The 26,363-nt window shown below is 45.8% G+C and overlaps 1 protein-coding gene across 7 annotated transcripts in view; it reads right to left on the bottom strand.

Annotated features, from left to right (window-relative positions):
- GRIP2 (glutamate receptor interacting protein 2) overlaps positions 1 to 26,363 on the bottom strand; it is a 280,221-nt gene that overhangs the window by 38,538 nt on the left and 215,320 nt on the right. For all 7 annotated transcript variants that reach the window (XM_032699233.1, XM_032699234.1, XM_032699235.1 and 4 more), the window contains 11 exons: positions 21,863 to 21,943; positions 18,584 to 18,719; positions 17,635 to 17,780; positions 14,732 to 14,818; positions 14,369 to 14,444; positions 13,586 to 13,731; positions 7,661 to 7,808; positions 6,351 to 6,520; positions 2,282 to 2,407; positions 1,490 to 1,642; positions 1,083 to 1,269 (listed from right to left, as the gene is read on the bottom strand). In XM_032699233.1, coding sequence (XP_032555124.1) covers positions 1,083 to 1,269; positions 1,490 to 1,642; positions 2,282 to 2,407; positions 6,351 to 6,520; positions 7,661 to 7,808; positions 13,586 to 13,731; positions 14,369 to 14,444; positions 14,732 to 14,818; positions 17,635 to 17,780; positions 18,584 to 18,719; positions 21,863 to 21,943 — 1,456 coding nt within the window. The remainder of the gene's footprint in view (positions 1 to 1,082; positions 1,270 to 1,489; positions 1,643 to 2,281; positions 2,408 to 6,350; positions 6,521 to 7,660; positions 7,809 to 13,585; positions 13,732 to 14,368; positions 14,445 to 14,731; positions 14,819 to 17,634; positions 17,781 to 18,583; positions 18,720 to 21,862; positions 21,944 to 26,363) is intronic.

The raw sequence follows: 26,363 nt of genomic DNA, 5'->3' as shown, positions 1-26,363 counted from the left end.
TGCATTTCCTTTTGCAGACACTTTCCTTACCACAGAACTCTACAACTCCCCCATGTGCTGTTTTTCTGGGCAGGCCTGGGGACATTGAACCATTAGCATATGCTGATGGGGTCATCAGAGAATTCTTCTTACAAGGAGGGGTCTACAGCAGGTGCTGAGCACTGTCACGTCACTGCACCTCCAGCATTCCTAGGCAGGACAGACCACAGTGGAAATCACAGGTGGGAAGAGAAACCAGCACCGGGGCATTAAGTGCCAGCTCACTCAGCTCTCACTATTTCATCTGCCTAACAGAATCAGCTCTCCTTTCCACCCCACAAGAGCTTAAGCCATCTTGATCTGCTTAGTAACAAAAGCCTTGCTAGAAAACACCTACATCGTAGTGCACAGGCACTCGAGCAGGCTCTAAATCCAGCCAGCAAGGGAGAACTTTAGCCAGAGCAGCTGGAACTCTGGGGCTGAGGCTCTGCAACTGGAAGAGTCACTGCTCCCCAGTATCCTCATGAGTGACACACAGCAGCTAATGTTGCTCCTCCCTTCTGCTCTTTTCCCAGCACTACAGAGCCAAAAGCAAGAGTGCTTAACTGCAGCACCTACCTGCTCCTCAACCAGAGCACCCTCTCTACAGTTCAAAGCCTTGGCTTTAAGGCCAGTTTATATAGCTGGGCTCTGCTACAATGAAACCAGTCAGAGACAGAAAACGTTTCGCAGGGGACTCTTATTCAGACCTTTCCTCTTTCTGCACCAATCTAAAAGATTTATCTTTCAAAGAGAAATTAAAAAAAAAAAAAAAAAAGAAAAAGTAATGGGAATGGCACTCTCACACAGACACACACTCCCTTCCTCCTCCTCCCAGACCAGCCGCAGCCTGGTGCCAAGACGTTCACCTGGGATGCGAGGGAGGCCACGGTCAGCCGACGAGTGCAGAAATGGCAGTGACAGTAAACCATGCCCAGTGAAGAATGGGTGATATTACAAGGATGATAGTAAATATCTAAATGAGCCTCTGAGGAGAGAAAACAAACCAAACCATGAAATGTTCAGCAGCAGCACCATCAGCATCCAAGGGCAAGGTCTCTAACCTCTCTGCCGGGCTGTCAGGCTCAATAAAGCGGACGAGAGGTGGGGAAGACAGAGTTTCAGTAGCAAAGATGCCTCCCTGGAGCTGAAGTCCGAAGCCATTCAAAGGGTCTCCCCTGAGCACCACCTCTGTTGTCTCTGTGTGGACTATCTGCCCGCCAGGACCCACCGTGCTGGAGGCCAGCGACACTAAGAGGAGGAGAGAGACAGAAGGTCAGGGCAGCCACAGTCAACATAAGAGACTGGGTCACAAACCTTGGTCTGGCAGTGGTGGGGACAGTGACCAAGGATGAGGTAGGCACTGACAGTGCTGAGACAAGCAGTTCTACCCCAGCTAACAGCTGACAAGGACAGCAAGGCCAGCATGCACACCCCATCCAACCCAGCCTCAGCCCAGTGCCACTCTTACATGAGCTCTTGTGCTCCTTCTTCTTTTGCCTCCTCCTCAGCATGGTGGTGCGGGGGCTCATGGGGTGGGAGCTGCGAGGTAGCGTGTTCGAGTTCTGGCAAGGGAAGCCCTGCGCATTCATGGTGGGAGACGAGAAGTTGGCAGCCACCAGAGCTGGGGAAAAACAGAGCGTGTTAGGGATGTGCACAGGGAAGTGCAGCAGTGGGTTCACCTAACAGTGTCATCAAATACCTAATGAGTTCGGACTAGCTCCTTCTTTCCAGCTTCAGGACTCAAGACCAGGTGTTCGCTTCACACAGTTTGGACACAGTGCAATGTGTCCTCTTTCCCATTTTACTTTCTTAAGACAAGAAATCTGAGGCTGCACAGAGCCTGCTTCCTGCTAGAGATGGGTTTGCAGATTTTGAGGTAGCCACAATCCTGCTGCCAACAAGTGTGTGGCACCAGGGTTGAGCTGGTTGCCATATCACAATCCTACACACCACTGGAGATGCCCTCCCTGTCTCACAGAGACTCATTTTTGCCGTATGAAACCAGGCACTCAAGCGTGGGGTTAGAGGATGGGCACATGAGTCTGCCAAACACACTGCTCTTGTTCCAGTTACCAGATCAGTGTGTGCTGGGCTGCAGATACTGGTTTTGTACTCAGCACTGGACCCACAGAAATGGACCCAGTGACTGAGGAGGGAACAAGTGACAAGTCAGGCTACAGAGCTGGGTATTATAGAAATGGAGGGGCACAACATGAATGTACACATGCAGGACTGGGACAACACCATGTGGGGAGGTTACATTTGCAGTAATCCTGTCCAGATGTCTGGTTCCAAGTGGGTGTCTTGCAGTGTCCAGGGTGGTGAGTGTGACAGTAGTTGACACAGGGGTCCCAGCAGTGGTGGTGGTCACTCTTCTGCACCTTGACTGATGGCATCCAGGGGAGAAGAAATCACCACAGGCAGGAAGGAGAAGTGAGAGAAAGAAAAGGTAAGAAGCATAAGCCAGGAGATGGTAAAAAAGAGCCTCATCCTGGCTCTGAACAAGTCAGGATCCAACCACAGTACATCAAACACCAGAAGCAAAAATGCAAGCCCACTAACCTCATGACACTTGATGCAAAGTGGCACAAATCTACCCATTTCCCATAAAAAACTCTGCATCCTGTGCCAATGGCCTGACTAAGCCACACTGGCAGTGCACACATGTCATTACCATTTGCAGTCTGTTGTGCGACGTGCAGAAGTTCCATCCAGAAACAAGTTTCCCACAGAGGCCATCAGCATTATCCAACAGCACCAGGGAAGCTCCTTGTGCTGCTTCCCACCTTGCTGCCGGAGCTGCCCCCCCTGTGACAAGGCTCAACACCTTCTACATGTGCCAAGGGCTGCTTTGAGCACTTGGCTTCAGCATTTAGTTGTTTAGCAGCTGCTCTTGGCCAGGCATGCACAAAGAGATGAAAGAGAGGAGTAGCAGAGGGCTGCCTCTAGCTCACCAGAACAAAAGGGGTTTTATAAACTACTGCTTAAAGGCACTAAGGAGGGACAACAGCACAGGAAAAGATGCCAGTGCTGTGGCAAACAGTAAATGAAAGCATGGCACCAACATGGCAGACCCTGTTCAAGGACACACAACTTTGTTGCTTTAACTTCAACCCTATCCCCAGCACACACTGGCAGAAATCTATTGCAGTGTGACATCCAGCATCTGGAAATCCCTTGCCCAGGAACTGTGACTTTGCAACACCAAGTCACGATGCCACAAGTCTCTTCTGAAGTGACTCCAATGCTTCCCAGGCACAGGTCTCTTGTCTGTTCTCACTGATGCCTCTGGAAAGCACCGGGTCAGTTTGCTTTTCCTTGCCCAACAGCACCAGGTGCTCTCTCCCGAATCTCTGCACCACACTGTCTGGATCTATTTTCTTCTGAGAGGAATTTCTGGCTAACGAGCAAGATTTCAAGCATCTGTTTTATTCAGCTAAGCATGAAGAGCATCCCACAGTGGAACATCACTGCAGCCACGGTTCATCCCAGAATTCTTAACCTCACAACCACTTGCACTGACTGGCAAGCACTTTCCCAGGATGAGATCTCCTCCAGGCTCTGGGTTCTCTGAGCAGCGTTGGCACTATCAGAACCTTCTGAGGCTGCAAACCTGGGACAGGAACTTAGTTTATTTAATGAGTCCACACAGAGATCTCCTCTAAAAGTCATCTCTTAGTGCCTTGAACAGTGGAAATCCATTTTCTTTGTGTGCATCACAGGCATTAAATCATTTAGGTCAGGTTTTCCTGCCAATTACAGTGATTATATTTAGACTTTGCTAAACACTTACTGAGTTTAGCACTTAGTCTATCAAGCTTTTAAAAAATACACTTCCAGCTCTCGGGTTTCTAATTTGTGGATTCAAAAGTAAATTCAGAGTCAGATAGCTTTTAAAAACAAAAATAAAATTAATAAATGCAGCTATATCTAGACAAAAAGCAAAGTTCTTAATAAAATTAAACATTTGGAACATGAGAGTAAGAGCTTATGGGCATATATACAAAATAATTTAATCCACTTAGAGTAACTAAAACACTTCCATTTGTCTATAAATGCTTAGCTTACATCTGACAAAAGAAAAAAGACATGCCTTTGAAGCTCAGCTGTCAGTGCATTGGAGAAGAAATTTTGGACAATTCTGTGATAAAAACCTACAACAGCTTTCCCCAGTCTTTCACACATCATCCCTGCCTGAGGATACCCATCCATCCCAGCACTGCTCCTGGGCACCATCTGCTCCCATTGATCTTGTGAGCAGGGCATAATCCTCCCACAAACTCTCCAAATGCCCCCAGAGCCACAGAGAAAGCAAACTCAGTTTGACAAATCCCATGCTTCAGCATTAGGTCATGTTTTTGCATGGCCACTGCAGTTTCAGATCCTTCTCCACCTCCTCAAGAAACAGATGTTGACTGCACAAGAAGCCGCTCTTAAAAAAATATGATGACAAACCCCATGCAGGCACAGGCTGGAAGGACTCGGTAATGCAAGTTCTGAACAGGAATATATCTGCATGATCTCCTCTCTCAGCTGCTTTCCCTGGGTTTCACTTGCTTGCTACCCACAACATTTTGCTCTTGCATGGTCCATTTTGCCTTACTGCCTCTATTTGTTTCCCTAAACTCAGAAAAAACAGCCTGTGGAGTTGGTACTCAGTGCCTGGAGCAGAAGGCAGGTTCTCTCCCAGGTCCAGACACAGTTTGTCAGCTGGGTCCTCAGCTACTCACCATGAGCTGCACGGTGCCATAGCTGGTTACACCACTGAGGAACCAGGGCTTCCTGAGCTGCTTCTCCTGCCCAAAGTGCTCTCCTTCCTGTCCCCACCACCCCCCATCAGCACTGGAGAAGGTTCAAGCCCAAGCACTGGTCTCCAGTCACACATCTCTGCCTCCTAACAGCCACATGGAAGAATAGAATCCCTCACACGTTAAAGAGTTTAATCAAAAAAGTGGGAACAATTGTTATATCTCTTCTTTTTCATATTTGTGTGTTGCAATTATTCTCCCAAGTTTTTGTTCTGTATTTCTGCCACAGCAAAGTGATCTGATCTATGGGGGGTTGGGTAAAAAGGCTCTGATCACACCGAGCTGTCCTTCCACAGAGCCTCCTTCTCCTGGGCTGCTGCTGAATGCATATATTTTGCAAGAAGATTAGGACCAGGGCACTAATGGAAGGAGGAGAATAGTTCATTTTAACAGCCATTGAAAAAGGATTATAGCTTTCCATTTTTTCTTGGGCACAAAGGTCAAGTCATCCATTCCCTTTGTTAAACTGCTTTAATTCTGCACAAATTGGACTGGACATGTACAAGATTTATTTCTAGACATGGAGATGTTACTGGGTTTTATGTTTTACTGTATCAGTTTAAAGAAGACAACACAGATATTTTCCTCCTTTCCCCAAACCACCCTAGAAGAGAATGGCAAGAGCAGCTGTGCCCAGGGCTACTGTGTACCAATATTATTAAAATGCATGTCCCTGAGAGACGGGTGATTGAAAATGGTTGAAAAAAGGACTGGTACTGAACAGTCACACCCAAAACACCTGAATTTTAAGACCACCAGTATGGACTGTAATGAAAGTGCAGGCAAAAGTTGCAACAGATACACTAGTACCAAGAATATGGTCACAATGAAATTTATATAAGAGCCTGAGACAGCTTCTCATGTGGAAGGAGAAACTAAAGGTGGGAAACAAGAAAGCTCACATGGGTGAATTCTTAATCATGTTTACAGGCATTTTGGGCTTGATCTCACTAGAGCCAGAGTTACTTTCTCAGTGTTTCTTTGGTAGAGGTAGTAGAAACCAGCAGCTACAGACAAATTCACTCTACCCCTGGCTACTCAGACACAGCTGCCACTCAATCAGGCTAGTCTGGAAGAGGAACACTTACATTACAGCTTTGGAAGTCCACTGACCCAGCCCAGCTACTGACATGTCTTTTTCAAAGTCTTACCAGGCATCAGCAAATAAAAACTGAGCTTGGAAATAGATTTGCCAGCACCAAGGTTGTTTTCCTCCCTCTCCATTAGAGCCTCTTATCTGAGGTACTAAGGAAGTGGCTTGCACAGCACTGAGCACTGCAAAACCCTGGGATTCCCATCTCTGATTTCCCCATTCAAGCACAGATGTTACCTCTTTTCCCTATTCATATCCTTGAAGAACGTCATCTAATCACATGCATTTCATCAAAACATCAATTTTTTTCCCCCTCCACAGATGTCTCTCTTTGGAATCTGCTGCCAGCACTCAAAAGCAGCAAGATCCAAATAGGGACCTAAAGTGAGTTTTGAGGGTGACCAACAGTGTTTTCACAGAGGACAGACCTGTTTCTGGAGGCTTCAAAGGCAGCCTGCTTTGGTGAACAGGTAATATCTCCAGTTTGACGTTTTCTGAAGTGGCAGCTAAAAGCTGAGTTGCCTCCAACAAGGAGCAGTGCTCTGTGCTCGTGCCATCGATGGAGAGAATGTGGTCACCAACGTGCAATGCACCACATCTGCAAAGGAAACAGCAAGAGAGGTAATCATACACGTGGCCAAACCCCACGTCCTTACAGCTGGGAGCACACATACAAAATCCAACTGCAAATAATTGTGCGAATTCTTGCGAGATTTTTTTTCGTATATAATTTTTAACTTCCAGTTTGAACCTTAGGTTCAAGCATTGCCCAAAATACCAACTAAGATGGTTCATGTTTCAGTCAGTGCTGCTGGTAGCTTGAGAAAAATCTTTCAGGTTTGTAATAGTGCCCCCTCATAGGTAGTTTGGATGGCTGAGGGCTCACCCAGAATCATAGTTAATCACAGAATCACAGAATATGCTGAGCTCTAAGGGACACACAAAGATCATCAAGTTCAACCCTTAGTCCTGCAGAGGACAATCTCCAAGAGTCACACATGTGCCTGAGTGTATCATGCAAATGTTTCTTGAGCTCTGTCAGCCTTGGTGCTGTGACCACTGCCCCACAGAGCCTGTTCCAGCACCCAACCACCCTCTGGGTGAAGAACCTTTTTCTAATATCCAACCTAAACCTCCCCTGACACAACTTCAGGCCATTCCCTCGGGTCCTGTCACTGGTCACCACAGAGAAGAGATCAGTGCCTGTCTCTCCTCTTACCTCCACAAGGAACCTACAGACTGCAATGAGGTCTCCCCTCAGTCTCCTCCAGGCTGAACAGACCAAGTGACCACATCCACTCCTCACAAGGCCCTTCACCTTTAAGTCCTAAGAGCCAGCAGTTCAGCTCAGCAGCATGACTGACCACAGGCAGTGCTGCACAGCAGTCTGTCTGTCTGCATCCCCAGGTAAGGGTGACTAGCTGACTTGTCCATTAGGAAAAGGCTCCAGTCAGAAGTTTCCATAATGAGCTTTAGCCATTTCACAGCTCCAGGGCAGTCTCATCTGAGGTTTCTAAAGCAGAGCTCAGCTTTCACATGCACTGAGTTACATTCATTCCTGGTGAGGAGTGTCCACTGCTCTTGGGTCAGGTATTTTTAGCACATGTAGTGCTAAGAACGTGTGGACATGAATGCTCCAAGGCAAGACAGCGAAGAATGGTATAATAAGTAACAAGAGGACGAAAAAGCAGTGGAGAAAGGAAGAGCAGAGGTAGGAGCAGCCTGTTCAGATCTGTACCTGTCCACCACGCTGGCCGGCTTGATCTTGTCGATGACAATCACCTGCTTGTTCCGGTGCATGGCTGTCATCAGTGTGATTCCCAGTGTAGACCCTGGAGTCTTTGCTATCTCAACTAGTAAAGGACCAGAAGCATTTGCTACAGTATCTGCAAAACAAGAGAGCACCTGAAGACACTTCTCATACAGACTTTTCCATTTCTAAATGCAGAGGTTGTCCAACAGTGCTGACTTGCCATGTGCATCAGCAAACCTGTAGTTTGGGCATCCTACAGTCCGTGTCACGTGGTACCTTAACAAAGAAGTACATTCAAGAAGCAAAACTGCTTTTGCACAAAATCTACATTATAATGACATGAAGAGATATTACAACAACTCGCTCATGGAAACAACCCCCCTCCCTCTTTTCTTTGGGTTAAATAGCAAGATCGAGGAAGAGATTGCTCAAAGGCTCTGCAGCAGTCACATCAACAGCATTAAAAACACAAAAAAGGAAGATCACAAGGACATAGCTGTTACAGGCTTTTTCCCAAACAAGCAAAAAAGAAAAGACACAAAGATACAGGATCCCACTTTCTGAAGTACTCAGTAGCCCCATGGCTGCTGACCAGTACACAAACCAGTCAACTCTTCTGTGTTTCAGCACCAGCTTCAAAATACCAGCTCAACTGCTCGTCTGAGCTCCTCCGGTGTCAGTGGGAGCAGACACAGCATTGTCTACCCGTGTGCTTACAACAGCCTCCTCTCTCCCATCAGACAATACAGGGGTAACTCATGTTTAAAAGATGCATTTCTGCAATAAGCTTAATAGGTGCTGTAAGTGAGACTACAAAACTCCTACGAAATTGCACCTGGTAGTATAAGCCTGCACCAAACCTATCCATCTCTTCTGAGGAAGGGGGAGGAAAAAGAAAACCTGCATTTCTGGCTGATTAGACAGAAATTCCCTCCACCTCTGTTACACACATCTGCTTCCAGATTACCTAAAGCCATCATAAAGAGGTAGGATTAACAAATTTGTTATCACCATTGGACATCCAACAACCAACAGCCCATGTGTAGTTGACCTCCACACAAAAGTTCTTGTGAAGGACCAGCCATACACTTTGAAGGAAAGGCCAGCAGAGCCCTCTGAACACCTGATGCCTCTCAGCCCTTAATTATTCATAGTAAGGCTTTTCCCTTCCAAAGCTATGCTCCACTAAAAATGCTGATGTTACTTGGCTCCAAAGCTTGATGCATGGCTCCTTCTTGTTCTCTGATAAATGGGAGCACTAATGCAGATCCGGGGAGCTAAGCTGCAGCAAGGTCTTTCCTGAGATTTGTTGAAGGTGTTGAGTCTCTGGAGACAGAAATTTACCTTGGAAATTCCCCTTGGGGATCATCCAAGGCATGTTCAGGTTCTGGTCTACTCACCATGGCCTTTTCACAGGGGAGGAAGGAGGAGGAATGAGCCACATTAAAGGTTATGCAGGCTTCAAATAAAACAGTGTTTATTCTCTGATGTAAAGGACCACTGGGGAGATCTGCAGGCCCTGGTAAAAAGTACAGTCCCAGTTTAATCAAAAGATGCACAAAGCACCCAGCTAAAGCCTGCAGAAGGTGCACTTAAGCCTTTGTTGGCAAAGGAAACACCAAGAGACTGAGGATCTATTCTGACAGCAAACACCAGCTATATGTTAGCTTTGCTGCCCGTGTATGTCCAGCACATATCATCTGAAGAGAGACACAGATTTATATCCCTCCAGCTGAAGGGAAGAAGATAGGGAAAATAAAATCATGAAAAGAGCTTGCTGGAGTGTTACACCTTTCTTTGCAAGGAAAATACCAACTGCTCTCCATTTTACCCAGTGTCCAAGCTCCTCAGCTTTACTAAGTGTTTCCCATGGAGGTCTCAGCATGATGGTAAGAAAAAGCCTCAGGTCTGAGGTTATCAATAAGACTGTAAGAAACCACAGTCCTGCCTCCAGCCCACGGTCACTTCTCCCACCACACACAGCAGGGTCCACCTCACCATCCCTTTTAATTCTCATCTCCAGTGGCATAGATGAGAATTGCGCCAAATCCATTTTATAGAGGTATTTGTTGAGGAAATACCAGCCAAGACTCTATTAATTATTCCAGGGAAAGATTTGGCTTGAATCAAAGGTCAGGAGTCTGCAATCCAGCAATATTTGTGAGGTGTGATTAACATGGGGCTATTACACTCAAGCTAATTTAAAAAGAAACATGGAGGGGACAGAGCAGGCCATGCAATAACTTTACTGTAGAGAGTCAATGGGCATTGCTGCACTGGTACCATGAGGTGTTTCTGCACCATCACACAAAGCTGCAACCTCCCAGGGGGACACGAAGGGCCGTGCAACACCTGCTCACACCCATAAGCTTGAAAGGTACTCACCAGAATTGGGGTGGATACAAAGGAAACAGAACCTGCTCCAGGCTCTCAGACACCCCAGTGCCAAAGACACAGGAGAGTTGATCACCTCACCACTCAAAGCTGAGGGATGGCAGGTGTTTTCTAGAAGACCTTTCTCTCAGCAGCTTATTTTGGAGGAAATACTGGGGGCGGGTTTCCTTCTTGCACTAGGTTTCTTTGAGACCTTCTTGGCTTTGCTCACCTCCCTAAGGAGGGATGGCTCTTGTAACCAGCCTGGAAAGTGCAATTGCCTGGGGAATAAGTGAGGTGTGATGGTCGGGATGATTTTTCCCTGCTGTAATGCACTTTGGGAGTGCAGAGAAAATGAAAAGGGAAAAGGGGAAAGGGGAAAGGGATAGGGACCTCCATTGCAAATGCAAACAGAATGAGCCAAAAACTCCTAGAAGAACCACACCAGGGAGCTGCCCCCTTCCTGAAACAGCTCTTGTTCCCTCCAGCTTCACAGGCACATGGAGGCATCTGACTTCCTGGGTTCCTCTTCAGGTCCTACCCTCAGCAGACACCGAATGGTCACCCATTTGTGGGACCCTACCAGCCCATCAGCAGGAGAGCTCCAGAGGCCTAGAACTCCTCAGCCTAAAACTGAGTGGGTGGAGGGGCAGCCAGGGGAAGAGAGAGGAGTAGGACACAACAAGTTGATTTGCTCATCCATCATCTTTGACTGAGACTTTCCCCCCTTGTGAGTCAACACTAAGAACTTGTAGCCCAGTGCCCCAGTTCATTGCACACTCCACTTATTTACAGAGTTACTATTCAAATACCATTTTCTGGCTGATCAGTTTATTTGTGGTGGTTTGTTTTCTTCTTACCCTCCCTTTTTAAAAGGCCCATAAGGTAGAGTGCCACCACAGGAAAGCATCTGCTCATTGTAAGGTTTATCTGGCATCAGCAAAGGGCAGAGATTTTCCCAATGGCCAAGGGAAGTGCATGCCCAGTTGGCACTCCTTTAAAATGGAAATGGTAGATTAATTTAAATCCTTTAGTAGTCTTGAGAAATCTCAGCCTATTTGATTAAAAGCCTGCTGTGGCCCCATCCTACTCTGGTCCCTCTGGTGAAATCCCAAAAGCTGGGGCATGCGTGGCAATGGCAAGCAACTGCCATGTCCCTCACACCAAGAGCAGGGCTGGCCCCATGCAGCTCTCAATTTTGGCTGGAAAACCACATAGCCATCTGGGGAACACTGTGATTCAATGCTCCCCCGCAGCAACCTTGGTCTCTCACCAAGGACAGATGCAAAAAAACAACTTTCCCTCCTCGAGGGTCAGCCCACACCACCCCAGCATGTACAGCTGCAACAGAAAGTGTGATGTAAAAACCTTTATTTTCCCTGGGGATGAACAGGTCAAGCACCACTTTGTGGTGCCCAGCCCCTTCACCAAGTTTTCAAAATGGGAATTAAGAGTGCTTCCTTCATGCTAAAAACATGCCCACACCACTTTCAGCACCTGCTCTTCTCTTCCCTCATCATCTCCCTGGGCTGGTAAAGAGAATGGCTATGAACTGGGAATGATGTACTCAGCTCCCATTGCACTTATTAGCTGTTGCCTGGCAAAACTCTCTGCAGAGACTGTTTTAAGCTACATGTTCTGCATCATCTTGCCTTAAAAGAAAGCAGGACAGGTATATCCCTTTACAGGGTTGGGGAGAGCACTCTCCAGGCAGAAATTATCCAAGAAAGGGGCTGTTTTTACATCTTGGGAAGTATCTAGTTCTGGTCCACAATATAGCAACACAAGATGGAGAATCACTGCATAAAAAGCCTGCCATGCCTCCATGTTCACACAACTTTAACACTTTCAGGTGGGAGAGTTACTCAAGAAGAAACACCAAGACACCCTCATAGCTATTTTTCCTCCAAGTCAGGTTTTAAAACATTTAGCTTTCTGCAACATAGACTCCAGGGGATCACACAAACAATAACCCCCTCCAAAAGGCCCATTTCCCACACACTTAATTGTTTGCTATTGTTCAGACTTGAAAGCTCTGTGCAAAATCCCACCTTACTTCCACCTGCCCCCTCCCTGGAGCAGCCTGTGAGGAGAGAAATGGACATCCTTTCCTGACCACTGCAGAGTTACCCCACAACAATCACAGAAAGGTAGAAAATAGCATTTTCCATCATTTAAATGTTTCCCCTTTATCATGAACACCAGCCAGTTTCTAAAGACAAGCTGTTCCTGTAACATGGCAGAATCCAGGCAGAGTGCAAGCAACTGCTGAGGCATCAGCGTTTGCTTCCAGCTCTCTCGTGGAGAAGGTGTCCGTGTGGCACACGGCCACCCAGCTCCTGGCAGCCTCCTCCCCCAGGGGAGAGCTGGTATGTCCATGCTTGTGGAGCTTCTGCCAAAAGGAAGGGGAAGGTTTGAGGGAAAGAGACTCAACAGGAAGCAGAAAGTCCTCAGGGTTGCCACGGGGAGCTCCCTTATCCTGGTGCAACTCTCTTGCACATTGCATGGAGCAAATTCTGGTGTTCTCAGCTCTCTTTCCCTGGGGGTGACACGGTATCCAACTCTCTCAGCTTCAGATCCTTTTCATTTTCCTCCACACTGACAAATTAGAAAACAACTTGATGGACTCCTATTCCTCACTTGGATTCCAGTCTCAGACGTGCTGGACTGGTTTACAAGATTTGCGGAAAAGACCCCAACCTTGTCCAGCTCACGGCTCCAGCGGAGGCAGAAACCCCTCTGGAGACATATGCAATATCAAAAACTAACACACAGCTCAATGAGCTTCCAGAACCAACACAGCTTCAAACTCTGTGGTAACCTTAAACTCATTAACAACACTCCCTGCAGTAACAGCTCTGTGCCACAAAGCCAGTTCAAAATGCCTTTACAGTAGCTAATAATAAACCCTTTCCCAGGGCTTGAAACTGAAAATCAAATGAAAAAAACCCTCAACCACCAACCCACCAAACCCTCAAACTTAATATCTACTGCGTAAAATGCTTTTTAGAAATGCCCATCCTCTGCCCTCCAGTAAATTCTGTCTTACTTGGGGTCAATCTGTTGATCACCCCTCATTTATTTCAGAAGCAGATCTGAAGTAACATTTCTAAGAAAAATAGCTCCAGAGTTAAGCAGGGTCAAAATTCAGAACCAAAGCCAGAGCAAGTCTCTGCCTGCATGCAGCTCACTCCCCTGCACACATTTAATAGCCCTATTTGCAGTGCTGGCAGAGTGCTCCAGCCTCCTTTAACTCTGACTTCTCCTATGCCCTCTCTGCCTACATTACAAAATCCCCTTTCCCCCCACTCCTCTAAAACCACTCATCATTCCTATCGAGACACATCAGTGGATAAGAGCATTTCAAATGCATTTAACTAATCCAGCTTTGAACTCTACACCCCCTACACCCATGCTGGCAGCACATTGCTCAGCGATTTTTCCACTGGAACTGAGTACCCCAATTACTGTCTCCAGTCTCACATACTTTCCAGGCAGTCAGTAAAAAAGATGCCATCACGACCATCTTGTCCTTACCCATGATGGTCACATCATACTCGATCTGGAAGAGTGCCTCCTGGCTGCACTGCCGCAGGATGTTGAGGGCGTCAGCGTGGGTCATGCTGTGCAGAGGGATCCCATCGACGCTCAGCAGCCTGTCCCCAATTTTCAGGGACCCTTCCCTGTAAGAAGCCACAGGCAAATTTTTTTTTTTTTGTTTATATGTATTTATTTATATTTAGATATATAATCTATATATGTTTATATATCTATCTATATTTCTACAGATAAATTAGCTATATATCTATATAACCAATATATAAATACATAAGTATATATTTTTTGTGTGTGTACCCACATGTATGTGTGTATGTATATATATATATATACCCACATATTAAAAAGCCAGTTACTCTCATCCTGTAGGAACTGAATACTCATTGGGACAATAGTCTGGGTTATTTATAGTACAAGGCCCATCATACTAAATTATGAGCATGAGTATAGGTAGACTGGCTCCTGCTTTCCAAAACAGCATCAGCGATTCATCTGCACGGGGCTAATGAAGTGGCTGCCTCTGGAAGAGGAGTTTCTGCTTATAACTATAACATCTACACATGAGTCAGCCTGTGAGCACCAGGTCCTTCCTCCCCACATTCCACAGGCCCCACACCACCTCTGTCATTCCACACCACCAGCATGAGAAGCCTTGGGGAGGCACCAGCAAGGAGGCCAAGAATGACACACATCCGAGAGCAGGGTGAGAGCTGCAGGTCTGTCCTGTGAGAGCACGTGCCGGAGGTGTGACACGAGCAGTACCTGTCTGCTGGGCCACCCGGCCTCACGTAGGTGAGCACCAGCGGTCTGGACTTGTGCCAGTCTTCATGAGCTCCCCCTGGAATCAAACCGGGAAAGCCGTAAGTCACGGGAGGTTTAAAAGTCTGAATGAGAGGGCTGAGAAAGAAGGGACATTTATCACACAACAGCTGACACAGCCTGAAAGCAAAACGATTGCCCTGGATCAGACAGCTGGCAGTCCTTGAAGGCTGCAATGGATTCTCTCCAGGATATGCTTTTATTGCTCAGCTGAAGTTTATGACATTCACTGTCTTATTTTCCCACTTCCCAAATCACCTCTGCCAGTGCTTGTCCTCTCTGCTTTTCTATGAAGCAGTTACTAACCTCTCAGCACAAAGCCAAAGCTGTTGCCTTCCTTGTAGAGGGAAACTTCTATGGTCTTGGGAATAATGCCAGCACTGCTTTCTGGCACTAGAGGAAGAGAGAAAGACCCAGTTACCCCCAGATAAACCTTCTCCAACCATCCTGTAAAATGTATCAAAACTCCTCCAAACATCATTGAAATGAAAGTCCAGTCCAAAGCCCATATTGTATCTTGCCTTTTTAGAGGCAAAAAGAGTCCAACCCAGACACATGAACCTTCATCAGAGCCAAACATCATGTTTTAGGGTGATTTCACCAGTTCAGTGCAGTGCATGCCCTCTCAAATTTGTCTTGGTTAATACTCTGACATTCAAGTAAAACCATCTCGTTTATCAACTGGCTTTAATGTGTTCAGCTTTTCTCAAAAGCTTCTGCCACAGATAGAAACTTATTAGAAAAAACCCAGCAGCAGCATAAGGAATCAAGTCACTGGCTGACCTTAAAGAAAATGAAAATCCCAAATCCTCAGTGCAAAAGGTTGGGGTTTTTTCCCTTACCTCTCATATTTTGGATTTAAAAAAGATTAAGTGAATCTTTAAACTGATCCCAGGGGCAATTCAGTAATTTTATGTTAAATACACAGTACTATTTGTACAAAATACAAAATGTACAAAAGTAAAGAGAAAAAGAAAGAAACTGTTTCTAACCCTTGCCATCCTCTGCTATTTGATGATTTATTGCACTACTGCAGGGAATACGGGACAATTTCCCAGTCTTCTCCATCCAGAACTGCACATGGCATTTCAGCCTGGTCCACTCTGAAAATTCCTAATCTTCAAACCAAGTACCATGAATGGCCACAAGAATAATCAGAAAAAAAAAAAAAAAGACTAAGAACTTGACTTCAACCTGGCAAACTGGAACTGAATGCTGCCCTAGGTACATCCACACTGGCATTTCCCTTGGCTCAGGAGGGGCTTTTGGAAGTGAATCTCCCTTCCATCCTCACTGCCAAGGACCCTGAGGGCTTGCAACCTGCACTCAAATTAGGGTTAAACCAGCCCTTAAGCTAACCCAAAAGACATGGAGTGGAGGCAGAGTACCACCCTACAGCCAGACAGCCCTGGGGATGAGGCTACAGCAAGGCCAAATAAGCCTCCAAAACACTGTCCCCACTTTGCTCCTGCTGCAGTGCAGACAGCTAACAGGGACACAGCCCAGAAATACTCCAGAAGGGAAAAGCACAGGGCACGGGAAGGTTCACAGATAAGGGGTGATACTCAAATACCAAGGAAAGGGTATAAAGCATCCACAAATGAGTTCAGAAACCATCCAATTTCTGTCCTAAGCATCCACACATGAAGTGCTGCAACAGCCTTTCATAAAATCAGCAGGAGCAGGGAAACCTAAGCTAGCGTTAATCCGGGACTCGGTTTATTTATGAAAGAGAATGATACGACACAGTGGCCTGAAAACTGGACTTGGACTTGCAAGATCTCTTCCAAAGAAGGAGATTACAAAGTGGGGAAAAAAATTCAAACCAACAAGCATGAGCTATTGAATTGCACTGTATTTCTGCTCTTTGCCCAGGGAAAGAGAGGGAGAGAGAGGCGAGTACACACAGCAATAACAAACCCTCACAGCAGATAAAAGCCCACAATGAATTGGAACCAGGCAATAATTGACAATTCCCTGTATTTTGCAGTGCTTCTTTGTTTGGATCATTCATAAACAGCCCCAATAATGTCACTGGAGAGAAGTCGGTATCTCAGTGTGCTCTTCCTGCTCATTCAGAGCCGAGGACATTTCGCGTCACTGCTATTGACTGAGCCATGCGGCACTGGCACCGCTCCTCAGCTGGGAAGTACAGCTTATCAGATCCCTGACAGCCAGGCTCACAGACACAGAAAAAGGTTAAGAGTGGTCATGCCTAGGGAGCATGAGAACATGGAAAACTTGAGCCACAGTTGGCTTTAGTAGGGTTGTATGCAAAAGCTCACTTACGTTTACAGCAGGACAGAGGGGAACGATGGATAGAGATTCAACTAATCCAGATTAGATTTTTCTCTTTTTTGGGCTTTACATATTCATTTATATCTTGAATACTTTTCATATAAAGGTAGCAGCTAGAGCAAAGCTATGAAGTGTAAGATAGCTTCTTATCTGGGGCAAAATGTTTAGATTTCATTAGTTTTGTTTTTCCTGTCATCTTATTTTTAGTTGTTCTATTTCTTCTGCCCAGTCATCCTCTGATTGATCTGGGTAACGGAATGACTAATAACTGGGGAGATTGTTTTCACAGTGGAAAGACTGTGATGAGAAACTGTATCGAGGAATTTGTTTTAATCAGAAACCTCAATCATCAAAACAAATGAGGGCAAGAGCACACAGTTTCCCACATCAGGACACAAGTCCACTGAGTTGGGCTTGCCAGCTCCTGCCAGGGCCCCTTAGCTGGAGAGCAGATTGCTTCAGCTTCCCTTCTGAAAACACATAACACTTCAAAGCATCCTGAGGACTAACAGCACTTGCCACAGTTCCGAAAAGAGCATCTGGCAATACATGTTTAAGACTGAATAAAACCTCCCGTAGCCACGCTCCAAAAGGGAAAAAGAAAAACAAGCTGAAGCAGCATCAGGAGGCAGACTGGCCTGTGCTACCAAGTCACTCCGAGGCAAGACAGACCTAATCAGCCATCCCCTGCCGGTGTGCATGAACAGGCACCCACTGTGCTGGAAAAAGCGCTCTGCTCCGACTGCACACAGCTCTGCAGCATCCGCCGCGCCGCAAGCAGATGAAGGCAACGTCAAAATGCCCCTGGACACTGCCTTGGCCATGGCAGCCAATGCACGAGCAAGTCCATCTGCACCCCGGGACAAAAAGCAGCCAGGGAGAGAGAGCAGCGTTATGAGGGAGGCACCCACCGGCTGGCGGAAGCTCATACTCTACTTCCAGCACTACCCTTTCGCCCACGTTTTTCAGCAGGCTTATGATCTCATCGTGCCGCAGCTTGGTCAGGTTAATGCCATTCACTGACTTGATGTAATCCCCGACGTTCAGCTGGTCGCTTCTGCAAAGAAATAAAAAGCAAAAAAAAGCAGTGGTAGCACAAAGTCTCTGCTACATCCAGCCTGGGCACGGCTGGCTGGTAACTGGAGGAGTTTTTGAACAAGCCACCAATGCTGGGCTGATCTCAGCTGTCTGCTGTCTGATTGTATGTGTCTGCTATCACAGGGAAGTGCTAAAATTGAAGCCATCTATCTTTCCTGGTGGCAAGTGTTCAGATCTGTACATATAGCAACAATCGCAGCGTACGCGTTCACAACCTCTCTTTTGTTGCTCAGTTCCCATTCATGTAGAGCAATTAGTCAAAGAAAAGCACACCAAGAGCTGTCTGAAGAAAAAAATCCAGCAGGGAAAAAGAAAATTTCTTTCCTTTTGCCTGTTTTCTGCAAAACTGTTTGAATACTCCTTCCCTTTCTCTGCTTCTTGGAACCTCTCTTTGCCCATTCCTTTTCTGAGCCAATAACGTTACTTACAGACTCAGTATTCAGAGCAGATACAATATTAAACCACTTAGCTTGATCAAGATGTATTGTACCATGCAGCTCTCCTGACAAGGCTGCCTAATTTCACAGAATCCCTAATATCCCTACACAAAATTTCAGAGCATAATTGCATAGAGCATAGGAAATAACTCAAAATAGAAGACGTTCTACTTACTGAAGCAACAACTTTGCATTCTGGGGCACTTGAAAAAAGGGAGTTGGGTGCCAACGACTTTAATTATAACTCTATTCATTCAGTAGTTGGAACATGCAACTATTCCTCTCCAGTTCTGCTGTGCTCTCTGCAGCCATTTCCATTTCTCACCTTGCAGCCAGTCCTCCTGGCCTCAGATTGGAGACTCTTGGCTTTCCATCTTTGTCTGTACCACCTGAAATGGTTAACCCAAGGGTGCTTCCTTCCTTCTTAATCAGCTCCACGATGGTGACACCTCTGAACTCCTCTGAAAGATCAGGAATAAAGACAAACATCTCAGTGGAAGGCACATTCCTCTCAATCCCAAGGACATCCTTTTCCTAGAGGTGGTGGGAAAGCAGACTTGGGATGATTTGTACAACTAGCATGAAGAGAAAGCATCAGTCTATTTAAAATTAAGTTGTGAAATAGAAGTGTGTCCTGGTAGATCCACAGAAGTGTTTGCATGCAGGGTTGGCAGGCAGGACCAAGGAAGATAAGGCAGAGGAATGAGGGCTTGTGAGAGAACAAAAACATTGTGTTTCAAGGTGCTGAAGGCAGTGGAAAAAATCAGAACCAGGATTATGGGACCTCAGCAATGGTCTAGGGAGATCACCTCAGGGAATTATGCTTGATATGGAGTGGAGAGGGTGCTAACAGGGCTACATGTCAGGCAGTCACAGTCACATGCTAGGAAGATGCTGTGGACCTGCAGTAGCTGCCTGGATGGACAGAACAGGGTGGATCTTAAAATACTGTGATTAAAAAAATATCTTGAGCCATCAGTACAGTTGGGAGAAAAAGAACATAATGTGAAGAGGGGTAGGATCCTGCAATCATTAGGGGAAGGAGGGGGAGACATGACCTGCATTCATTCACAGCAGTTTGCCCACCCATCTGCACCTGGTCCAAGTCAAACTCCCTATTACCCACCTCATCTACGGCTGGCATTGAAGACGAGTCACTTTTACAACATGACTGGTTCCACATGCACTGCCTGCCATAATACATACATCCAAGTTTAGGGGGTTAACACCCCACACCTGCTGCAGCAGTATTGCTCTCTGTGTGCTGCAGGCAGTGTATATTTTACCTTGCTCTAGTCCAAGACAACATTCCTGTCTGTCCAGCACCTACAGATAAGCCCAATCTAGTATCAGTTTTAATCCCGTAACAACTCATGTCTGATTTTACAAAAACTATTCCATCTTCTGGATCTGGCATAGACAAGGGCAGTAAATTAGCAGGAGAGCCAGCTCTGGCCCACGGAAAGACCAAGAGCTCTGCAGACTTGGCAAAAGGCAGCTCTGTGATACTCCACATGACAGACCTCACACTCTTTGCTCAAAGGGTGACTAGCCTTTAGGCAAATAGGACAACTTCCACACCTTGCCACCTTCCACATCTTAGAGCCTCTTCTAAGAAGCTTTTACACAATTTGTCTACAACATGATCCATCCATCTCTACTGTCTCCCACAATTTCACAGGAGGAAACCAGTCACCCTCACACAGGGCACCTTTTTCCAAGGCTGTGGAGGAGAAGGTGATGATGGGCATTGGTAGCACATGACGAACAGCTGCCCCACAGATGTGGACTAAAATCCACACTGCAGATGGCCCAGGAGCTTGTTTGCACAGCAAACCTCACCAGGCTTGGATGAGATGCTGTTCGGTGAGGGAACTTTTGAAACCTCTCACACACTGTGATTTCCAGAGCAAGGTAGGGCCCCTTAAATAGCATATTGACAAAGAAGATCCATGCTGGTGCAGGGCTCTCTCCCTCCATCCAAAACACGGCCTCGTTTGGCACTGTGGTGCCTCATCACTAGCACTTTGCTCCTCTGTAAAGTCACCATGACACCAGAAATTGCACCTCACTTAGAGTCCTGTCATGTACTACCTGTTTTGTAAAGCATTTCCAAGAATAATTTGTGCACTTGATAATGTGAGTAGGGAACCTCTTTGCAATCTAGCGCCAGTCTGGCAGGCGCTTAGGCCCTGCTGGGCACCCATTTAACGTGGCACTGGCAGCTCGTTGTAAAAATGTCAGGTCCATAATACTTCTGCTTTTTAAACTCAGTTTTGATCCCCTGCCAACTGCAGTAACTTAGTTTTTAATTCACCAACCCAGGATCCCAGGGGCTGCCAGAAACTTTGGTGGGGCTCCCCGCCGTGCTGGAAGGAACACCATCCGGCACTATCCTGCAAATTTCCTCTCAACTACAGACACGACTGATCAACACAGATGGTGCTGCAAGGGGAGATTATTAGCTCTTCAATGGGGTTTAATTTCGATCCTTGATAAGTGTTTAAAATGAGAACTCCCGGAGTGCAATTACGCATTGTTACGGGTTCAAGGAGAAATCACTGCTTCAAAAAAAGGGAAGTCCCTGAGATCAATGGATCAAAGTAAGCAATAAGGGATTTTGACTAACGCCTCTATAATCTGCCACTGTCACAGACACACACAGATGTAAAACTGAGCTGGTTATGGAGGATCTGGTCCTTCAAGACATAGCCTTTGAGTGCCATATAAGTGTAGTCTTGGATTTCTTCTGTTGCTTGGATTTTGCTGCTCAAAGGATCCCAGGGCAGAAAGAGCACACCTGAATTTTGCCCTCCCCATTGAGATGCCTCGAGTTGGGGTTGTTGGACATACTGGCTCTTGTGAGCCTTTCCCCATCAGAGTTGTGGTACAGTAGTAATATGTTGCAGAAGCCCCAGAAGATACAGAATATCCCCTAGAACAACTGCTGACTGATGAAGCAATAGCAAAAGGGCCTCATCCTCTACAACACTAAACCAAACCTTGACTGATCATTAACAGTCAGATGTCAAAATCAAGACCTTGGTTTTCCTAAGGAAGGAAATGAGTTGTTCAGAGCAGCCCATCCAGACCTGCTGGCAGACAAAGTTCAGCACCACCAGAGGCAACATATTATCACTTCTTCGTTTTCAGCCCCCAGAGGTGTTTCTGCATGGGAAGGTTTAGCTCACACAAAAATTTGTTGTGACTGACTAAATATCCAAACAAACTTAGTCCCACGTGGGAAATACAAAGCTTGGCAGATACTGCAAGTCACTCAACAAGCTCAGGTATGGCAGCGCTTCTTCCCTCTCTCCTTTGCTGTTGTTTTCTTCTCTGTGGGTGCCAGTCCAGTGCAGGAATCAGTTCTTTCTTGTCTCCCTGTAGCCACTATGAAGGGCTTCACACGAGACAGGGATTGCACCAGTAACATACCATTCACTGAGACCAGTTACTACCATCCATTTTTGCCCTCCAGGAAAAAGCCTTGCTGACAGATGCACCAAAACTAGTGTTTGGAGGGGTTTACCCATTCTAGGGGTATCCAGGTAAAGTGTAACGGATGCCACAATGTTTTAGGGCAGAAGCTGATCCCCTCCTTTACCTGGGATGCTTTGCCTCCTGGAGACCAGGGCTGCGTCCATCCCACCAGAGTCCTTGCTCCCCTTCGAGTAAGGGCCATCGTCTGCGAGCAGAGCAAACACAGAAGCTGAAATTAGTACAAAAGCCACAAACAACTGAACCAGAGTACTTTAAAAAGTTCTCCTGGTAACACTGGGATTGGGATCACATCTGTATCAGACTTCAGGCAAGGAAAAACAACACCCAGCCCCAGCTTTGCACTGCACCACGTGGGCTATCCCATCTTATAGAGAGGGAGGGAAGGAAACAAGAAGGCAATAACATTATCTGATTTATTCTTCTTGGAACTAATCTATTAGGAGAGAACAAAATTCCCTTACTCCTGCAATTATGTGGAAGAGCTGAGGACAGAGAAAGCTCTGGCATTAGTCTCAAGTTTTAAGCCTGTCATTATGCTCGTGAAGAAACTTATAGTCTTTGGAAATGGAGTTATACATCAGGACACTAACAGGGCACTAAATCACTATACTTGAATGAAATTGCCTATTCTTATAGATCTCATTATTTCAAAGTCACATTTTCCTGCTGCTGTTCCAGCCTCTGTACAACATAGAGAGTACCTTCTCTGGAGTGATTAAAAAAAAAAAAAAAAAAGCGCCAAAGAGAGAATAGTATTATGCACTGTAAATGCACCAACCAGCATAAGCTGAAATTTAAAGTATCTAAATATCTTTGTATTCTCCTGCTGGAACACTCCTACAGAGTTATCACAGAGCTTATTTGCAGAGATCTACAGATGTCATTGCCATCCACCTAAAAATGTCTATTTTTACGGCATTTCCTAAAAAGCCAGTGCTTTTTCAATCAAGAGTTTCCAGCAACCATGTAGTATCAAATGACTCCCATTCTCAGTGACCACATTCCTGGATTGCCATTCCAAATTTTTCAATAGCTGTGAAGGTTTAGAAGCTGCACATGACAGTATAAATATGGGTTACTGAAAGCCTTATCCATTTATTCGTGACCACAGCCCTTAAGTTATATTTAAGTTACAGAGAAGTTTTTTGTCTGGCTCTATACAAAGTGAATGACTTTTGTTCAGCCCCATTCCAGGGGTGTGTACAGAGAGGAGCCAAACCAAATGTTCAGTTGCTGGCAGCCCATTTCCCCCACAGACAGAAAATGATATTGTAAACTGAATCACACACTCAAGCCCAAGGGCTTGAACACTTTTTAAAAGTAAAATGAAATAAGCTTCCACCTAAAGTAATTAAGAAAAAAAATAACAGAAAAAATTATCCAGTGTTAATTCTTGTTGCCCCAGCTGAAGTTGATAAAACTCAGTGAAAAGTTTTGGCTTGGTCAACTCTGCACTTTCAAGCATAAAAAGCTGAAAAATAAACAGTATTTAGTTTTTCAGCCCAAATTTTGCAGCCCACAGAAGGACAAGGTAGATATCCAGGCCCTGGACTCTTCTCGTGTGTCACTTTGAATGTTTTTTTCATCACCACTAAACTGAAGCTTTCTAATGAAGTAAGAAGTAGCACTTGGCCTGGAGCATCACCAAACTGTGCCAAACCACTGCTGCCAAAACACTTTAACTTTGGTACCCAGACATTCAGACCTCTGTGAAACAGGGGAACAAAGCTGTGCTTTTCAAAAAAAAAAAAGAGGAAGAGCAGGTAGGGTAAAACAGAACTGTCCTGACCATGGAGATCTTGCAGCATTACTCAAAGCTGACAGTGAAAGCAGCAGCTGAGTTACAGCAAGCACCAAGGTGGGCCACTGATTTCAGACAGGTGCTGGTACAGCGTGGAATCACTCAGAGAGCAGAAGGCTTGAACATGAAATTGGCATTTTTAATAGCAGTGGCTCTTTGGGTGATGGGGAGGCCAGGGTCAGGGTTAATCTGGGCTTAATGACTCTGGAAAGAAGTTTAATTTAGTTGGGACAGTTTAGCTTCAGCATCCAATTAAAAAAAAAAAAAAAAAAAAAACCTATGCCAGCTTCTCTTCAGTAGCTGTTTGATAGTGTTACAAATTCAGAGCTTTCAATTTCTGCCATTATTGGCCATGTTCACCTTATTTTCTCTGCCCAGAAGATTTTTCCTAATATCTTGCCTTACCTTCTCTCTCTGTCACCCCACCCCTTGCAGAACTGCAGAGTCAGACTAACACGGATAGCTTGGGAGTATAAAGCAAGGTGGCATTTCCCAGGGGAGGAGCAGGACAATGTTGATCTAACTGCTCCCTGCCCACATCGCTCAGCCCAACAGCTACAACCTCCCTTTATTTCTTTCCCAAATGCAACAGCACATTGGAAGAGGAACCCCAAACTCAAGATGCCCAGCACGAAGCTGCTTTTTCAGCACTGAAGGTAATTCTGCAAATGGCACCTGCAATACACTCTGAGACATTCTGGGCTGGAGCCTCTCAATGGCTCTGGAGCATCAGTGTGCCTTCGGTCCCATTGAACACTGCATTGGTGAGGACACCCCCCCCCCGTGCAGTTGCCTTCCCCCTGAGAGCACTGCTGACAGCTCTGACCCCAGCTAACACGCTCAAGGCAGCAACGTTCTGCTGCGGATGGGATCCCTGCATTCCTGGGAAACCACACAAAATGGTTCAAAGCCAGCTCCATACTCTGCTGGCAAACTAAAGCAGTGAACCATCTGTTTCACATAAACACACCGCCCTGGACCAGACAGCCACCAGCACCCTTCTGTGCTTCATTTCCCCATCACAACCCCAATCAGTGTCGATATGAAACCCCAGTTCGCTACTGGTTTCCCTCCCTACCCCAACAGCTGTTGGCAAACATGCCTTGGCTTCCCGTTCAGCAAACAACCAGGTTGCCTGTGCGCTAACAACAACTTTCACCACCAGCCAAGTGGTCAAGAGCAGTGACCCGAGCTACAGCCGCTGCCGGCAATTAGCAGCTCCCCGCCCTGCCCCGTCCCACGCTGCTCCGCTGACAGCCCCGTCAGCCGGCAAGTAATTAGCACCACGGCTCCCCATCCTCTATTGCTTCTCCCTTCCAAACTCAGTTGATTATGTGAAAAATGTTTGGGTTTTTTCGCTCGTTATCCGGCTGAAGTGTTTGAACAGGAAAGGGAGCTGCCACACGCCGCCTGCCGAAATGGGAATTGGCATTTGCTTGCATGAGCATCCCCTGCCGCGCGGCGCTTTGTTCATTTGCAGCCGATTTCCTGCTCTGCCACTCAAGTTGGTATTAATGGAGTCACTGTTTTATGAGCTTTTTTTTTTTTTGTGGTAAGGGTTACTTTGGTTTGTTGGTTTTTTTGTTTTGTTTTGTTTTATTTTGTTTTTGGTTTTGTTTTTTTTTTAAAGGAACTCCTTCTCTTTGTGCTCTCAGTTATTTCTCCTGCCTAGCACAGCATCAGTTGGGAGGTGAGGCTGGTAACCAGCCTGATTGCTCAGTCAGCCCAAATCTCAGCACCAGCCCAAGCACTAAAAATTCATGAATCTATTTACTCCCTAAAATTGGGAAAATAACTCTTTTTTTAAATCCTGCACAGGTTCTTTTTGCAAGCAATCAGTGCTGGAGCTATTAGAGTTGTATTTTTCAAGCTTTTTCTCTCACACCAAGAGAGTTAGAAATTTTCCAAAGAAAAGACTGTGTAATTGATGGTTTTGAAGTAGCGATGTTAATGCTGGCTCTAGGTCTTTCAGAAAAGCTCACCAAGGACATAAGACCCTCAATAAAACTGAGTGCACCCCTTTCCATATATTGATCCCATGGGAATCTGTGACAACATAGAAAAGTTCCTGTAAGTCTTTGACAACAGTTTTTGCTATTTCAGTGGCTTACTAACACAAGGGAGAGAGGAGCTCCCAAGTCCCTACACCTTCACACAGGGTTCTGAGCTCTCCTCCCCAGCAACAGCAGTGCCATACAGTAGTACATATGCTGTACAGTGATAATAAAGAAGAGATAATCTCCATCTCATTCCCCAAAAAAACCCTGGAAAGATGAAGGAGTAGGAAAAATCTCCTGGCTTTAACTGAAGTATCAGGGCCAGGAAGAAAGGAAGGTCAGGACAAACTCCACTATCTCTGTGAGCACAGGAACCAGTATCTCCTGGTATCAGTTAGGTGTCAAGCCAAACTCTGTTAAAATGGGGAAAAAAAAACTTCTTCTGAAAGAGCACTGATTTAGGAGTTAATTATCCCTGCCTGTAGGGGGAAATAGGAAGGGGTGTTTTTTTTAATTTAGAAGAGTTATTAGTCTATGTTATTAGCAGAGATCACCTCTTAATGAAAATCAGCATTGTCTAAATAAGATTCTGTGGCAATTAGGCTTGAAGTCTGCAAGTTGTTCAGATTCCTGGATCGCTTTAAGACAGTTCCTGCAGAGAAAGTGCATTAATCTTATGGGAAGACCAAGAGGTAAAACCTCCCATTTGTTTAATGGAAAAAAGACAGTTGGAGACAGTTATTTTGCTATAGGGTAATTGCACTCCTTGTTTAGAGAAATGAATACTAAACCAGCGTTAAGAACCA

Source organism: Chiroxiphia lanceolata, chromosome 11 (genome assembly GCF_009829145.1).
Source record: "Chiroxiphia lanceolata isolate bChiLan1 chromosome 11, bChiLan1.pri, whole genome shotgun sequence".
NCBI lineage: Eukaryota > Metazoa > Chordata > Aves > Passeriformes > Pipridae > Chiroxiphia > Chiroxiphia lanceolata.
Note: the sequence above shows the minus strand (reverse complement) of the source record. Positions and strands in the feature narration are given on the sequence as shown.